This window comes from Aegilops tauschii, chromosome 3 (genome assembly GCF_002575655.3).
Source record: "Aegilops tauschii subsp. strangulata cultivar AL8/78 chromosome 3, Aet v6.0, whole genome shotgun sequence".
Lineage (NCBI taxonomy): Eukaryota > Viridiplantae > Streptophyta > Magnoliopsida > Poales > Poaceae > Aegilops > Aegilops tauschii.
In genome coordinates, this window is record NC_053037.3 from 520,497,312 (window position 1) to 520,516,157 (window position 18,846).

General features: G+C 46.9%; 1 protein-coding gene across 1 annotated transcript; it reads right to left on the reverse strand.

Annotated features, from left to right (window-relative positions):
- Window positions 1-15,436: 15,436 nt before the first annotated feature.
- On the reverse strand, window positions 15,437-16,328 carry LOC109743026 (uncharacterized). The gene has a single exon (XM_020302105.2). It carries the CDS (start codon window positions 16,280-16,282, stop codon window positions 15,437-15,439), a length of 846 nt encoding a protein of 281 aa, XP_020157694.2. The 5' UTR covers window positions 16,283-16,328.
- Between the last annotated feature and the right edge of the window lie 2,518 nt (window positions 16,329-18,846).

The window sequence follows — 18,846 nt, forward strand, 5'->3', positions numbered from 1 at the left end:
AAGCACTTAGTCTCAGGCTTAGGACCAGACTTAGGCTTCTTCACTTGAGCAGCAACTTGCTTGCCGTTCTTTTTGAAGTTCCCCTTCTTCCCTTTGCCCTTTTCTTGAAACTAGTGGTCTCGTCAACCATCAACACTTGATGTTTTTCTTGATTTCTACCTTCGTCGATTTCAGCATCATGAAGAGCTCGGGAATTACTTTTGTCATCCCTTGCATACTATAGTTCATCACGAAGTTCTACTAACTTGGTGATGGTGACTAGAGAATTCTGTCAATCACTATTTTATCTGGAAGATTAACCCCCACTTGATTCAAGCGATTGTAGTACCCAGACAATCTGAGCACATGCTCACTAGTTGAGCGATTCTCCTCCATCTTTTAGCTATAGAACTTGTTGGAGACTTCATATCTCTCAACTTGGGTATTTGCTTGAAATATTAACATCAATTCCTGGAACATCTCATATGGTCCATGACGTTCAAAACGTCTTTGAAGTCCCGATTCTGAGCCGTTAAGCATGGTGCACTTAAACTGTCAAGTAGTCATCATATTGAGCTAGCCAAACGTTCATAACGTCTACATCTGCTCCTGCAATAGGTCTGTCACCTAGCGGTGTATCAAGGACATAATTCTTCTGTGCAGCAATGAGGATAATCCTCAGATCACGGATCCAATCCGCATCTTTGCTACTAACATCTTTCAACATAATTTTTCTCTAGGAACATATCAAAAATAAACACAGGGAAGCAACAACGCGAGCTATTGATCTACAACATAATTTGCAAAATACTATTAGGACTAAGTTCATGATAAATTTAAGTTCAATTAATCATATTACTTAAGAACTCCCACTTAGATAGACATCCCTCTAATCCTCTAAGTGATCACGTGATCCATATCAACTAAACCATGTCCGATCATCACGTGAGATGGAGTAGTTTCAATGGTGAACATCACTATGTTGATCATATCTACCATATGATTCACGCTCGACCTTTCGGTCTCCGTGTTCCGAGGCCATATCTGCATATGCTAGGCTCGTCAAGTTTAACCTGAGTATTCCGCGTGTGCAACTGTTTTGCACCCGTTGTATTTGAACGTAGAGCCTATCACACCCGATCATCACGTGGTGTCTCAGCACGAAGAACTTTTGCAACGGTGCATACTCAGGGAGAACACTTTTATCTTGAAATTTTAGTGAGAGATCATCTTATAATGCTACCGTCAATCAAAGCAAGATAAGATGCATAAAAGATTAACATCACATGCAATCAATATAAGTGATATGATATGGCCATCATCATCTTGTGCTTGTGATCTCCATCTCCGAAGCACCGTCATGATCACCATCGTCACCGGCACGACACCTTGATCTCCATCGTAGTATCGTTGTCGTCTCGCCAACTTATTGCTTTTACGACTATCGCTACCGCTTAGTGATAAAGTAAAACAATTACATGGCGATTGCATTGCATACAATAAAGCGACAACCATATGGCTCCTGCCAGTTGCCGATAACTCGGTTACAAAACATGATCATCTCATACAATAAAATATAGCATCATGTCTTGACCATATCACATCACAACATGCCCTGCAAAAACAAGTTTGACGTCCTCTACTTTGTTGTTGCAAGTTTTACGTGGCTGCTACGGGCTTAGCAAGAACCGTTCTTACCTACGCATCAAAACCACAACGATAGTTTGTCAAGTTGGTGCTGTTTTAACCTTCGCAAGGACCGGGCGTAGCCACACTCGGTTCAACTAAAGTGAGAGAGACAGACACCCGCCAGTCACCTTTAAGCAACGAGTGCTCGCAACGGTGAAACCAGTCTCGCGTAAGCGTACGCGTAATGTCGGTCCGGGCCGCTTCATCTCACAATACCGCCGAACCAAAGTATGACATGCTGTTAAGCAGTATGACTTATATCGCCCACAACTCACTTGTGTTCTACTCGTGCATAGCATCAACGCATAAAACCTGGCTCTGATACCACTGTTCGGGAACGTAGTAATTTAAAAAAAAATCCTACGCACACGCAAGATCATGGTGATGCATAGCAACGAGAGGGGAGAGGGTTATCCACGTACCCTCGTAGACCGAAAGCGGAAGCGTTATCACGACGCGGTTGATGTAGTCGTACGTCTTCACGATCCGACCGATCAAGTACCGAACGCACGGCACCTCCGATTTCAGCACACGTTCAGCTCGATGACGTCCCTCGAACTCCGATCCAGCCGAGTGTTGAGGGAGAGTTTCGTCAGCACGACGGCGTGGTGACAATGATGATGTTCTACCGACGCAGGGCTTCGCCTAGGCTCCGCAATGATATTATCGAGGTATAGTATGGTGGAGGGGGCACCGCACACGGCTAAAATATCATATATCAATTGTGTGTCCATGGGGTGCCCCCCTGCCCCCGTATATAAAGGAGCAAGGGGGAGGCCGCCGGCCTAGGGAGGAGAGGCGCGCCAGGAGGGGGAGTCCTACTCCCACCGGGAGTAGGACTCCTCCTTTCCTTGTTGGAATAGGAGAAGGGAAGGGAGAAGGAGAAAGAAGGAAGGGGGCGCCCCCCTCCCTAGTCCAATTCGGACTAGTCCATGGGGAGGGGTGCGGCCACCCTTTGGGGTCTTTCTCTCCTTTCCCGTATGGCCCATTAAGGCCCAATACGAATTCCCGTAACTCTCCGGTACTCCGAAAAATACCCGAATCACTCGGAACCTTTCCGAAGTCCGAATATAGTCGTCCAATATATCGATCTTTACGTCTCGGCCATTTTGAGACTCCTCGTCATGTCCCCGATCTCATCCGGGACTCCGAACTCCTTCGGTACATCAACATACATAAACTCATAATAAAACTGTCATCGTAACGTTAAGCGTGCGGACCCTACGGGTTCGAGAACTATGTAGACATGACCGAGACACCTCTCCGGTCAATAACCAATAGCGGAACCTGGATGCTCATATTGGTTCCCACATATTCTACGAAGATCTTTATCGGTCAGACCGCATAACAACATACGTTGTTCCCTTTGTCATCGGTATGTTACTTGCCCGAGATTCGATCGTCGGTATCTCGATACCTAGTTCAATCTCGTTACCGGCAAGTCTCTTTACTCGTTCCGTAATACATCATCCCGCAACTAACTCATTAGTCACAATGCTTGCAAGGCTTATAGTGATGTGCATTACCGAGTGGGCCCAGAGATACCTCTCCGACAATCGGAGTGACAAATCCTAATCTCGAAATACGCCAACCCAACAAGTACCTTTGGAGACACCTGTAGAGCACCTTTATAATCACCCAGTTACGTTGTGACGTTTGGTAGCACACAAAGTGTTCCTCCGGTAAACGGGAGTTGCATAATCTCATAGTCATAGGAACATGTATAAGTCATGAAGAAAGCAATAGCAACATACTAAACGATCGAGTGCTAAGCTAACGGAATGGGTCAAGTCAATCACGTCATTCTCCTAATGAGGTGATCCCGTTAATCAAATGACAACTCATGTCTATGGCTAGGAAACATAACCATCTTTGATTAACGAGCTAGTCAAGTAGAGGCATACTAGTGACACTCTGTTTGTCTATGTATTCACACATGTATTATGTTTCCGGTTAATACAATTTTAGCATGAATAATAAACATTTATCATGATATAAGGAAATAAATAATACTTTATTATTGCGTCTAGGGCATATTTCCTTCACAATTGGCATCTAATGATTGTTAGAATACATATTATGAGCATAACATCATGATTGCTATACGTTACTCTCGTTTACAAGATTTTTATAACAACGCATGTTATTGCTTAGAGTTGATATGAGAACAGTAGTAGTAAGTGCTATGGTAGAATATGAGTAGGCGCTGTCATAGCTGTTTTCCTCTCATTGTTACATGATGTTTGAACCATGACATATTGCTAAAATATGAAAGCCATTGGCTTATTTTTTAACTTGGGGTATGATTATGACCACGGCATTGCAATTCTCTGTCTATGATATGTGTCACTGTTATAATAATCTTAATTCCACACATACTCTAAACATGATTGTTTATTTTTGTCCTTTTGGTCTCCAATTTGAATTGCTACAGCAGACGCAAATGCGCTGGCCTTCATGATTCCAGGACCTGGAATCATACCAGCCGATGGGTGGTGGTTTAACGCTCGTTCAGCTGACGGCGGTCATTTGATGCTCATTCGCACGTACCAAATTGACCAAACCATTACATCAAACCACATGCAGTACAATGCGTGGGGCGTTCGTGACATTGATGGCTATGGTTGCTTCGTGTTCGAGAAAGATCCCAGCTCCGTTGGGCCAAGCGTATTCAACTGGAGGCGGGTTTACAGCCTCGGCAACCACTCCTTGTTCCTCATGCTCAATTATCCGATCATCGAACCAATCATCGATCATATCACCGGCCATGATTACTGTGCTATGCAACTTCCATTCGCGAGGGGGGCTGTGTTTACACATCGTACCATGGGTTTCATGAATCACCATATCCAGAGATTCGTCGACACAGCTTGTTGCCTGATAATCTTTAGTGTGTGAAAGGCATCAAGCTTCCATGCGATGGATGGCTTTTGCAAACCCGACATGCGGCGATGTGGTTCATGCCAACAGAAAATATGCACAACTTGATTCGTGTGATATCTAGACTGAGCCATGTATTCTGCTGCTGTAGCACGACCCTCTTTTTTTGGATATTATGCACTGTTGTTAGTTTGAAGCACTCCTCTGGTTTGAAGGGTAGATACCTTCCTGGGATCAAGTGCATCCTAACTCACCTGCGTAGGATGTACTGATAATGATGATGGAGATGTTGTGCAGAAGCCATATATATATATATATCAGTTAGGCTTCAAGTGCGTACTTGTTAGTGAAACCTATGTGTAAATTGTGACACTAAATACGACTAGTAAGTAGTACAGTAGCAGTACTAGTATACGCCGGTCAAATTATTCATCATGTCCACACATTGAATTGACGTGACAACACGCTGCGCATGAGGTGACACAAGAATCCCGGCGGCGTGTTTGGGTATTCTGGACTTCAGATTTGGAGTACCACTTATCTGTCAAAATCTTTCATCATTCACTTAAAACAGTCAATTGATCATACATTGAGTACCATATAACTGGAATTACCGATGCAAGTCGAAGAAGGATTGGCCGGTGCTGCCGGCTGGCGTCAAGTTCGATCCCATGGATCAGGAGCTGATCGAGCACCTTGAGGCCAAAGTGAGTGCTGACAGCGCGAGATTTCAGTCTCTCATCGATTTGTTCATACCAACCATCGACAGCGAGCACGGCATATGCTACACCCAAACTGAGAAACTTCCAGGTAAGACACCGATCGGCCATCTACTTGCACAAACATATTCCTTTGTTTATAGCTCTATTTTTCTTTTTAGACGCAGACCTGGTGAAGCAATTACAATTTGATAGTTAATAAAAAGTGAAACAAGTGACTGCAACATGCCAAAGATGTTATGAAAATGCCAACTAGGTACACTAAAACCTGTATTCCACAATACTGCAGGTATCACACTGAGTGGCCTAAGGAAGCATTTCTTCCAGCGCAATTCCAGGGCATTCAAAAGGGGCACGTGGACGCGTCGCAAGATACAGTCGGAGTGCGGCATGCACGCGATGTGGCACAAGACCGGCAATACCTTGCCGGTGATGGTCAATAGCCGGCAGACAGGCAGCAAAAAAGGTTCTGGTGCTGCACACCAACAAGAACTTCCACCAGCAGAGGACCAACTGGGTGATGCACCAGTACCACCTCGGGGACCTGAATCAAGAGAAGGAGCGGGAGCTGGTCCTCTGCAAGATTTTCTACCAGACGAACACTAGGGCCAGGAGTAAAAAGATTATAAGTTAGTTTGGTATTGGTAGTTGTACTACCTTGTCGTCCGCAAGTTGGTATTGTTGTTAACGATCTTTTGATATGAACTTGCATTTGCTTCCAACCATCATGCCGAGGGTCGACGTGCATATAAAGCTGAATCATTTGTTTCGAAACGAATTTTCAGGCACCTGATTTTTATTTGATGGGTAGCATAAGCACCCGCCGTTCGAATTCCCAGTTCTCCAATTTTTTCGAAACAAGTGCATGCACTTATTATCACGATAAAAAATAATATCCGTGTTGCATCCCAGTTATCAGTCTGTACTTGCAGATTTCTCTCGTTTATTGAGCACGTATATTGTTTTTTCAGGTCGAGCAAGTTTCAACTGGGCTGTTGACTGCCCAGGGTTGGTTTTGTTTTTAACAGGCCCAACCCATGACGACAACGGGGCACAAAGATCCAGCAGGTATCTACTGGCCTCTGGCCCGCCAGCTCTAGTTATATTTTGTCTTACAACATCCGCAGGCAGTTTTTTTACTGAATCAAACACACAGCCCAGTTCTATTTTCCTCTTGAAACGCATGTCCTGCATCCGTTTTCTAATCTCTACCTATAGTTTTACTAGTTCATATACACGTATCATTATATTGAAAACACATAAAATTCCCTTTTCATATTTACATCCTTATTTTGTTGTTTTTTCCCACCCAGCACTGATTTTTTTACCACAGGTTTTCCCTTAAACCAACTCAATTGTCCCACGTCTTATTTGCTTAGAAAAACAAAACGATTTTTTTGGCAAATCAATAAGTTCTTAAACAAATGTTTATCATTTCGGGATTACAACAGTTCGGACTCCACCGAAATATGCAAAATAAGGTTGAACTTTTTGACCGTGGTCCTGGGCAGAAAATGGGCTGTAATAAATTACTTAAGAATTAGCAAATGGGCTGCAAATTATAAAAAATAGCAAATGGGCTTTATGTTGTCTGCCACAGATTTGGAGGTTGACTTGTGGGCCTACTAAGTTCATGCGTACACAAGGTTTCTCAAAAAAGAAACTTAGTCAACAATCGACTGTACCAGCGTCAGACCGTTAGATGTCAATCTAACGGCAATCGTGCTTCTTCGGTCTCTGATCTTCCTGCCCCAGCCGCCCAAACCAGCGCCGTCGGAACCGCCTGCTCCCGCCTCCCATGGCCGGCAGTGCTGCCGAGCAGGCCTCACGACCCCATCATACTCGCATCCCTGGCCTGTCTATCCCTCTACTCACCCACACCTCCTGTTATTTTTCGGCGACGGCAGCCGAACCAGTCAACCCTCGTACTCTCCACCGCGTGGGCAGCCACTGCCGTGTCTTCCCCGGCCCCGTGTCGTTCCCTTCATAGGCCTTGTCGTCGTCCACCGCCCTGGTGCTCTCGGCGCGGCGTGGTCAACGATGTCCATCCAACGGCCGTAGTGCTTCTTCAACCTCTGGTCTTCTTGCCCCAGCCGCCCAAAGCAGCGCCGGTCGTGCCGCATGCTCCTGCCTCCCGTGGCCGGTTGTGCTGCCGCGGAGGCCTCACCGTCCCCATTCCCATCGCTGGCCAGGCCATCCCTCCACTCACCCACTCCCCCTGTTATTCTGCGGCAACGGCAGCCTCACACCGCAGCCGAACCAGTGAACCCTCGTACTCCTCTCCGCGTGGGCATCCACTTCCGCGTCTTCCCCGGCTCCGCGTCGTCCCCTTCCTAAGCCTCGCCGTCGTCCACCGCCGTGGTGCTCTCGGCATGGCGTGGTCAATGTGGTCAACGACCGACTTCCATCGGAAGAGTACTGTACGTGGAGAGGCTGATAGCTGGGTCCATGGCAGCCGCAAGGAAGTGCCTCCTTATTACGCGCAAAATAATTATTCCTCCACCTGACAGCAGGGACCCACCGGACGGGCCACCAGTATTTCATGGAAAAAACATTTCCCCCTGACTGCTGGGACCCACCGGACGGGCCACCGTATTTCACGAAAAAAATGTTTGCCCCTGACTGCTGGGACCCACCGGACGGACCACCGTATTTCGTGAAAAAAACGTTCCCCCCGCTGGCAGCTCGGACCCACCGGAAGTGCCTCCTTATTACGCACAGAAAAATGAATACTCCCCCTGCTAGCTGGGACCCACCATGGTGGGAGGCTGACTTATGGGCCTACTAAGTTGACGGGGATGGAGGGCTTTGTCAACTTAGTCAATATGAACGATTCTAGCTCCAGTGACCGTACGATGTCCATCCAACGGCCGTCGTGCTTCTTCAATCTCTGCTCTTCCTGCTCCAGCCGCTCAAACAAGCGCCGGCGGGACTGCCTGCTCCCTCCTCCCCGCGGCTGGCTCTGCTGCCGCGCAGGCCTCACCGCCCCACAGTACTCCCATCGCTGGCCTAGCCATCCCTCTACTCACCCACACCTGCTGTTATTCTCCGGCGATTGCAGACGAACCAGTAATCCCTCGTATAGTCATACTCCCCTCCGCGTGGAAAACAACTGCCGAGTCTTCCCTGCCTCCGTGTCGTTCCCTTCCTAGGCCTCGCCGTCGTCCACCGCCCTGGTGCTCTCGGCGCGGCCTGGTCAATGTGGTCAACGATCGACATGCATCTAAAGTGGACTGTACGTGGAGAGGCCGACAGTTGGGTCCACGGCCGCACGCAAGGAAATGCCTCCTTATTACGCGCAAAATAATGATTCCTCCACCTGACATCAGGGACCCACCGAAAGGGCCTCTGTATTTCGCGAAAAAAACGTTACCGCCGCTGACAGCTCGGACCCACCAGCTATATCTTCGCACGCAAGGAAGTGCCTCCTTATTACGCACACAAAAAATGAATACTCCCCCTGTTAGCTGGGACCCAGTATAGTGGCAGGCTGACTTGTGGGCCTACTAAGTTGACAGGGACGGAGGGCTTTGTCAACTTAGTCAATATGCACGATTCTAGCTCTACTGACCGTACGATGTCCATCCAACGGTCGTAGTGCTTCTTCAACCTCTGGTCTTCTTGCTCCAGCCGCCCAAACCAGCGCTGGTCGTGCCTTGTGCTCCTGCCTCCCGTGGCCGGCTGCGGTGCGGCGGAGGCCTCACCGCCCCCTACTACTCCCACCGTTGGCCAGGCCATCCCTCTACTCACCCACACCCCCTGTTATTCTGCGGCGACGACAGCCTCACACTGCAGCGAACTAGTGAACCCTCGTACTCCTCTACGCGTGGGCATCCACTGCCGCGTCTTCCCCGGCTCCGTGTCGTCCCCTTCCTAGGCCTCGCCGTCGTCCACCACCCTGGTGCTCTCGGCGCGGCGTGGTCAACGTGGTCAAGGAACGGCTTCCATCGGACGTGGACTGTACGTGGAGAGGCTGATAGCTGGGTCCACGGCCGGAGCAAGGAAGTGCCTCCTTATTACGTGCAAAATAATTATTCCTCCACCTGACAGCGGGGACCCACCGGACGGGCCACCGTATTTCATGAAAAAACGTTTCCCCCCTGACTGCTGGGACCCACCAGCTACACCTTCGCACGCAAGGAAGTGCGTCCGGGCAAAAAAACAAAACGATTCGCCCCCATGAGTGCTGGGACGCACCAGCTACATCTTCGCACGGAAGGAAGTGCCTGACAGTCGGGACCCACCTGGTCGAAGCGTATGTAGCGTTGTCATTCTGGTCACGAACGTGTACGTACATATATACTGGTGGATGTAGAGGCGCGCACGTGTCGTAGTAGAGGCGTGTACGTGTCGTAGTAGAGGCGCGCACGTAGCATGTACACGTACGTACAGCGGCCAGGGTGCAAGAAAGAAAATATGGCCATGTATGTGTACATACGGGCGGGGTCTCGAACGCCTACTCGCGCATACGTACGGCCAGGGCTCGTGTACATGGCTGGGTCGGAACGGAGAAACAACGTCATCGTGTTCATGGGGAGGCAACGGAATGCGTCGTGTTCATGGGGAGGCAACGGAATGCGTCGTGTTCATCGGGAGGCAACGGAACGCGTGGGAGCCAACCGGCTGGGTCGGAATGGAATGCGTGGTCGTGTTCATCGGGAGGGCTTGGACGGAACAGGCGATGGAAACGAGGCCTGGCGTACCGCAGAACGGAGGAAACGGACCTCCTACGGTCGAAACGGGGGTCCTGTTGATCGGGAGGGGTGTGGCGTACAGCAAAACGGAGGAAACGGACCTCCTACGGTCGAAACGGGGGCCTTGTTGATCGGGAGGGGTGTGGCGTACCGCAAAACGGATGAAACAGACCTCCTACGGTCGAAACGGGGGTCCTGTTCATCGGGAGGGGTGTGGCGTACCGCAAAACGGGACTCCACGGGATATTGTTCATCTCCACCGTCGTCCTCCTCCCGCCTCCACGGGCTACCGTCGACCTCCTCCAGCCTCCACGGGCTCCTGCTCATCCAGCCTCCACCGCGCGCTACTCCACCGGCTACTGTTCAACCACCCCTCCACGGGCACCCCTCCACCGTCTACTGTTCATCCAGCCCCCCACACCACGGGGTCCTGTTCAACCACCCCTCCACGGGCACCCCTCCATCATCTACTGCTCATCCAGCCCTCCACACCACGGGGTCCTGTTCAACCACCCCTCCACGGGCACCCCTCCATCGTCTACTGTTCATCTAGCCCTCCACCACACCACGGGGTCCTGTTCATCCAGAGGCAACGCCACCGCTCACTATTCATCCAACCCCCCCGGCAACGCTCACTGTTCATGCCAGAGGCAGCATCGATCGGCTTCAGTTAGCAGCAGTAGCGAAGGAATCGCTCGATCGGGTTCAGTTAACAGCCATCGATCGATCGATCGGGTTCAGTAACGCGTAGCCTGCAGTGCAATCGCTCGGGTTCAATTAGAGCCCAACGCCTCGCTCGGGTTCAGTTAGAGCCAACGCCTCGCACACACGCGCGTACATGTACGAGAGAAACGCGCATCGCTCGGCCCCCAACCTCCCACCGTAACCGGGAACTCCCCGAAATTTTCCTCGCCCTCGCTTCTACCACGGTTTTTTCCGTCATGGACGGCCCAAAGAATGTCATGCAGCTGCGACTCCGGCCCGCCCAGGACGAAAAGCCCATTTTCTGTCATGATTTTTTGTCATAGAAGTAGGAGCCCACCACATCTATGATGATACCGGGATTTGTCACAATTATCGTCATAGAAGTGTCATATGTATGACAGAAAAAAATTCGTTCGGCCCAAAATGTCACGGATGTGTCTTTTTTTAACTAGTGCCACTTTGGATCCTGCTTTGCCATTTTCCAATCTCTTGGAGTCACCACAGATTGCAATGATGTAATGAATGCTTTGTATCTCGGAGACAGAGATGTATATGATACATAATTAGCTATGTCATGCTCAAAACCATACCTCTCTTGAGGTTTTCCAGCTCCAACTCGGGTTCCTTTCCTCCAGGCAAGGCAGGTCATCGAATCGTCTGCATTAGATGGAGTTGGAGTGGCACATGTCTCACCGTCAGACAATTCAACAATTTCAACACTTGTTGGAGCCTGATGCTCCCCCTGCACATGTGTGTCACTTGCTATTGGAGATTCTTGTTGTTCCTGCTCATCTTGTAGTTACCTCCTAGTATAGACCCTTAAATTTTCTTCCTCATTTGGCTTTCTCCATTTCTCTTCAGTCATAGGTTGCCTCCTGGTATACACCCTTAGATTTTCTTCCTCATTTGGCTTTCTCCATCTCTCTTCCTCATTTGGTTTTCTCCATCTCTCTTCCCTAGCGGGACATTGAATTGAACCAACCACAACTCTCGGTGGTTCATCTCCCTTTGTCCTTGGTGGTTCACTCCCCCCCTCTCGACTAGCACCACTCATGCTAGGAGAGTCGAAGTCAAATAACGAGCTGAGATCCGTTTTCTCTCCATAAAACGGCTTAGACTCCCTGAATGTCACATCCATGCTCATAAATGTTCTCCGCTCGCTGGGACTCCAACACTTGTAGCCCTTCTGTCCCGGTGGGTAACCTATGAAGATGCACTTCACTGCTCGTGGATCCAATTTTCCCACTGAGGGTCTATGATCCCGGACAAAGCAGGTGCATCCAAAGACCTTAGGAGGAACTAAGAATTTATCCTCACCTAGTAACATCTCACATGGCGACTTCATTCCAATCACCCTTGACGGCATCCGGTTGATGAGGAATGTAGCTGTCATTACAGCCTCACTCCACAAGAATTTTGGCACATTCATTGTATACATTAGTGACCGAGCAACCTCCAAACTATGGCGATTCTTCCTCTCAGCTACTCCATTTTGAGGTGGTGTACCCGGACAAGATGTTTGGTGCAATATACCTTGACTTGATAGGAATGTGCCAAACTCCTTATTCACACACTCGGTCCCATTATCTGTCTTGATCATCTCTATCTGTGTATCGAACTGATTTTTCACATAAGCATAGAAGTACTGAAAGCATTTGAAAACCTCATCCTTATGCTTCATAAGATACACCCATGTCATACGAGTATAGCAATCAATGAATGTAACAAAGTACTTCATTCCACTCAGAGAGATAACAAGACATGTCCACACATTTGAATGAATGAGCATAAAAGGGGAAATACTCCTAAGACCCTTACTCACATAAGATGTCCTTGTGTGTTTAGCAAACTCACATGCATCACACACAAGCTTGTTCTTATCCACACCACACATTACATTGGGAAAGACTTTACTCATCTTCTCAAAAGACATATGTCCCATTCTACAGTGATGAAGCATTGCCCTTGTTTCCTTTTCTCCCATCATTATTGCTAACATCAAAGACACCGTACAGTTTGGCACCTCTTGATCCATGTACCATAGCCCATTACGCCTGGTTCCAGTCCCAAGCCTCTTCCCCGTTTGCCTCTCCTGAATTAGACATAAATAGTGGTCAACTATTACTCGACAATCCAAATCGTCAACCAAAGCACTAATTGACAGAAGATTGACTGGAAAGGCAGGAACATGCAAAAACAGATGAAAGTTTAATAAATGGTGTGCATTGTATTGTGCCAATGCCTTTAATTGGCTGTGAGGTGCCATCAGCAGTTTGGATAGTCTCCTTATGTGTGGGTGGATATGGAATATATGACTCAAATTCCATTGATGTGCCGGCAACATGCTTTGATGCCCCTGAATCTAATATCCAATCAGTATGTGATCTTTGTGAGAGAATAGATGCATGAGCACAATTACCTTCATCTGTATATGCAAAGTGAGCAAAGCTGCCGTAAATATAATCCTCATGACCCTTATCACCCGTGCTTTCAGTTCTTTTCTTTGATTCTTATTGGGGTGCGCATGAGGATCCTTCTTCTGGGACTGCCACATTTGCCCTTTGACCACCAGAGTATCCCCGGCCTCGGCCTCCTCTTAATCCACCTCGGTTATATCCTCTCCCCCTTCCAGGCATGTCCCTACGTGGAGCCGTGCAAGAACGAATCAAATGGCCCTTCTCTCCGCAATTGAAGCACTCTCTGCTCTTATAGTCAGTTGCTATGAAGGCTGGATGAGATGGAGTCATTGTATTGTTCTTCATCAACTTTAATCGGACATCCTCCTATGCCATTGCTACTATGGCATCCTCTAAGGTAGGAAGAGTAGGTTGATGAAACAAAGTAGCACATCTCGCCTCAAATGCAGAGCTCAAGCCTTTGAGAAACTGCATCAGTCGCCTCCGTTCAGTCCATTTTCTAGCAGCTGCTATGCAATCTGCATGTGGCAAATCCAGGGGATCATAGTGATCTAAATCAGCCCACAAACGCTGCAGTTCAGCAACATACTCCATCACAGAATTTTCTCCTTGTCTGAGTTCACCAACTCTCTCCTCTGTTTCAGCTATTAACATCACATTCCCTTCGCCTGAGTACAGTTTTGAGATAGTTTTCCATACCTCAGTAGCAGTTGAGATAGTCTCAACAGTTGCAGCAATGTTTGGAGACAAGGAGTTCAACAACCATGCCATTATCAAAGAGTTGGTACTGCTCCATGTCCTCCATTATGCAGTTTTCTTGTCTCCTGGCTCCTCTGCCTCACCATTGACAAATCCCTCAAACCCTTTAGTCCTAAAGATGAGTAGTGCCCTTCTTGACCAGCTCAAATAATTCTTGACACCTTCCAGCTTAATTTCATTTGGCATCAAGTCAATTTTCTGAGTTGGCTCAATGTGAGGAACAATTGCATTATTTGGAGGCGTTGCAGCTCCTACCTTGGCTGTGAGGAGCTCAGCCAATTTTCAATTGCCTTCTCGAGTCCCTGATTTTCGCCCATGTCTTGCCTCAAATCACGGCAGGCAAGACCTTTCCTTCTCCCTCAGTACACTATCTAGCAGCCCCTCACACAGTATACATCTGTCTTGTCAACATTGAGAATTCTTTCAGAATTTTCTGTAGCACGTAAATTTGAATTTTGTGACATGGTATCATCGGATGTTTCCCCGTCAATAGTGCGTGCAAGAAATGTAGAGACCTTAACCGGCCACTCAAATTTATCAGTCTGTAAAATATATATAATAAAGAGACTTATTAGAAAGGAAGTGGATAAACTGAGCTCGAGCCCGTATGAGCCTGGGTGAACAGTAAAATCAGAAGAAGAAAAATCAAAAAATTATGGGTTTTTTTGTGGCAACATTTGACAAATGTTTTAAATGCTTGCAAAATTTCATCGTAAAATGACATTCATGTAAATCGTGGCAAAAAAAAGTGATGCTCCAAAAAAGCTATTGTAGAATGTTGGTTTTGTTTTATTTTTGCCACAACCTCCACGGATGTTATTTCGTGATGAAAACTTGCCAACATTGAAAACATTTGTCAAATATTCAAATGTTGCCGCAAAAAAAATCAGATTTTTTTAAATTTGTTTTCTGATTTTACTGTTCACTCGAGCTCATATGAGCTCGAGTTGAGAAGGGCACTTTCGTTGTACTAGTATTTCTCTAGGAACGTTCTCTGACTGACCATTCAACGAACAAACTGACCCGACATCTTGAGATTCAGAGTAAATCCAGGATAAAAACCGCCTGGATTTCATTTCGGTAGGCCGATGCCAAGCGCACCGCACGTGGAAATATGCCGCCGCTGAAGGAGGAAGGTTAGCAATATGTATGGAATCCGTTGGCAGGGAGCGATGACCAAGGAACAGCCAAGCAAGTACCGGCCAGCGGATCCCAGAGCTTCCTTCCCGGCGATCCAATCGGCTGCGTACTCAAAGAGATCCACTTGGAATAAGACAATACTCAGAGAGATCTGCTGCACTGACACCCTGGGTGCCCGAAGCTCCACCCCACGCTACCGATTCACCGCCGGCGACCTACAGAACCCAGCATCGCCACCCGCCTGTGCTTTGATACCATGAAGTGTGGTGGATTTGGGAAATTTTTGGATAACTCTATTCCTCTCTAGTCTGTACAATACATATACTAGTTTACATGGGCCAAGTGGGCCAGACTTACTCACACATATACAACCCAACAACACTAAGATTATACTGTCGGAAGTGCTCATTTGGCCTCCGGAAGCTATGCTAAACAAAGTTTCAGAACAAGCGAATCATATGCGGACGACATAGGCACGGAGCCTCTCGGAGCAGACAAAGCAGTGCGAGAAGTAGAAGGCCACCACAAACCCCACAACGAATCCGACGGCCGCTCCCATGCTCGACTCGTCGTTGAGCCTATGCAGCTTGATTCGTACCGGTCTCCATCTCCTCCTGGAGCGGGGACAATCATCCGACGGTGCACCGCAAAGCCCTTGGTTACCATCAAAGTTCGAAGCTGGAAAAATTAGTAGCGAAGGAGGAATAGGCCCGGATAAACAGTTCTCCGCAACATTGAACGTCGATAACCGAGTAAGCAAATCGAATTGTGGTGGAATTTGACCGTTGAGTTGGTTATGTTGGAGGTTGAGGAGATTCAGATATGTCATATTTGAGATATTCTGTGGGATTGATCGCGAAAAGCTATTGTATGAAAGATCCAAAGATGTCAGATACGGCACCTGCCGTGAGAAGTCGGGTGGGTTTGGTCCTGAAAAGCTGTTATTCGACAGGCCCATGCCGGTCATGCTTGCACAATCTTGAAGACCTTGAGGAAATGCACCTTGAAGTCCGAGGTTGCCGAGATGCAGAGAGAGAACCATGTTCTCATCGGCGAACCAGCATTCCACAGCAGTAAAGCAGCATATGAAACCGTCGATTTCATTTTCAAAGTTCCAAGAGGATTTGAGTACACTGTTGGGATCAATCACCGACTGTTGCACAGTCTTCAGGCACTGGATATCTTGTTCAGTACAAAAACACAATGTTGAGATGTTCAGGAGGAGAAACAATAGGAGGAACTTGGCACCATCAGCCATGTCAAACATGGAGTGACACAAACAACTTGTCAGCCAAATCATGCAACTTATAACTTCCAACGTCACGTGATCAAAACTTGCGTAAGAATACTTGATCACTCTACTTGAAAAAAGAAGAAACAATTTACTCAAAAAACTCACCAGTTGATCGATCCAAAGCAGAAGCGGTTTCCCTACAACACATGAAACCTAATTGCTTGCTTTACAATATCGAATTGAATCTAGCACATTGACAGAAACAAATATAGTGGTGAATCTCTACCGTTCAAATATTATAACTCTCGAGTATTAAATCTTTACAGTTCATTTTCTATCGTTTTAATAATATAATAGATAGATAGATAGATAGATAGATAGATAGATGCATGTGGTGCATTTTAACTAGGTCCAAACCTTCAGAGTTTCAGAGTGTCGCACAACACTCTACAGCCACGAGCAGGTTACACTACTCACAAATATCAGTTTATGTATCAGTCACCAGTTCACCACATTTATCCATAAATGTATCACTGATAAATTTTCACAGGCATGGTGCTCAGGGCACCAACCAAACAGCCCAACATAGTGCAAGAACAACAGCAAGAGACTTTCTTTTGTATCTGCTTCCAAGAAGTTTAGTCTATTGCGCACTTCATGTTTCTTATGTTAGTTGTTATCTAGATACATGTTAATTCACGTCTTCACAAGATGCTCCATCAAGGTCGGCGTCGGCATCCTGAGGCCTGACTGGCTCGCCCCTAGCGCCGCCTATCATGGCCACGCCCCCACCGGCGGGTTCGGCTGCCACATCTAGAGCAAGGCCAACTTCGTCACCTAATACGAGGACATGCCAACCGGGCGCCACATCAAATAGGTCTTCTACACCGGTAATTATCAATCAATGAACCCTCCCCGTCTGCTGCTTGTCGTGATGAAGGCCACAAATGGTGAAATTAGCCAGTAATATGTGATTCCATTGAGGGTAAATTAGCCAATGATTTGTGATTCCATTGAGGATCTAGGTCATGCTACAATTACAACAGGGAAAATTGGGGATATATTCGGTTTTTTCTTAAGTCAAACTGAGAGATAAGAACAATGTGTTAAGGATGAGATCAGTTTGTATAGAATCATAAAGAACTTATGACATCTCGCTAAGGCACACATATAGACAGTTGTTGCAACTTGCGTTGTTACAAAGGAACATCTTCTAGCCTAAGTGAAGCTCATACCACACCTGTAACTAGTACTATCTATTAAATCCAACACAGTACATACAGTAGATCTTGAATAAGAAGGAGGTAACATTACTTGCAGACATGTTTAATTTGGCCGTAAATTAGAATTGGGACCAGTAAGACATTTGGCTTTGCCTCTATCTGTTGATAGGACCAAAGCTGCAGATTCATGAATGATCACTACAGATATGATATGACAGATAAATCTGTATACAAGGCTCTGACAAAGAGAGGTGTGCGTCACACCGATAGTAAACAATGTACTTGCAATATCAGGGGTACACTTGGTCTTTTTTAATCTCCTTTGTGCTTAGGGGTCTTATAGAATCTAGCAATGTGTATAGGATCTTAAATTCCAGTGATTTGGGAGGGCTTCTTCTATTGTTCAGAGTCACACTTGGTACATGTCAAACAGAAAGGAAAATAACATGTGTGAATGATAGAGCACCAATTTGTACAAAATCCAAAAATATGGTCCAACAGATTGTAGTGGTGCCACATGGACAGAGTTGCTGCAACTTTCTTTGTTTAGATTCTGATGTTTCATTTCCTAATTCACAAGGTAAGCTTACCTTTCAGCAGCAAGCAACCAAAGTTTCAGAATCACTAGAATTTATGATTCATAAATTCCAATGATTTGGGAATGCGTCTTCTATTGTTCGGAGTCACACTTGGTACAGGTCAAACAAAAAGGGAAATAACATGTGTGAATGATATAGCACCAATTTGTACATAATCATAAAATAAGGTCCAAGAGATTGTGGTGGTGTCACATGGACACAGTTGCTGCAACTTTCTTTCTTTAGATTTTGATGTTTCATTTCCTGATTCATACTGTAAGCTTACTTTTAGCTGACTTTTTCACTAATGACTCGAAAATAAACCAGCGAATGGATTAGTATATAAAAAACAGATTTTGAACAAAAAAGCCCAGTGCTAATGTATAGCACGTGCCAACCCGGGGATGCAATTGCGTTATTTCTTTTACGGTTGTGCCCTCATAGGGGATCTTTTTGCTGCATTATTTTGGTCCGTGCGCACTTATCGGTGCTGGGTCACGGATGGGCTCGGAGGCCTTCTTTTCGTCCGTGTGCACTTGTTGGTGCTGGGTCACGGGTTGGGCTCAGTGACCTCTTTTATTTGTGCTCTTTGGCATCTTTCGCAGCTGACAACCGTGCATGATCCCCATGTTGGCAATGCAGTAGGCAAAGTCCGTTTAATAAACCGGTCACGCTTCAATTAAACTTCCAGTATGGTACTAACGACGCGCGCCGCGAACGGAAACCAGCGCCATCTTTCTCTCTCGCGTGGACACGAAAACAAGCCAACCCATGCGGCCCAATGTCGGCCGCAAATTCTCAAAAAAAAGAGAAGCTATTCGGCCGCTTC

Excerpts from the sequence above, each read along its gene's own strand:
- LOC109743026 (XM_020302105.2), bottom strand. The coding sequence starts at position 16,282 with ATGATTTGGCTGACAAGTTGTTTGTGTCACTCCATGTTTGACATGGCT.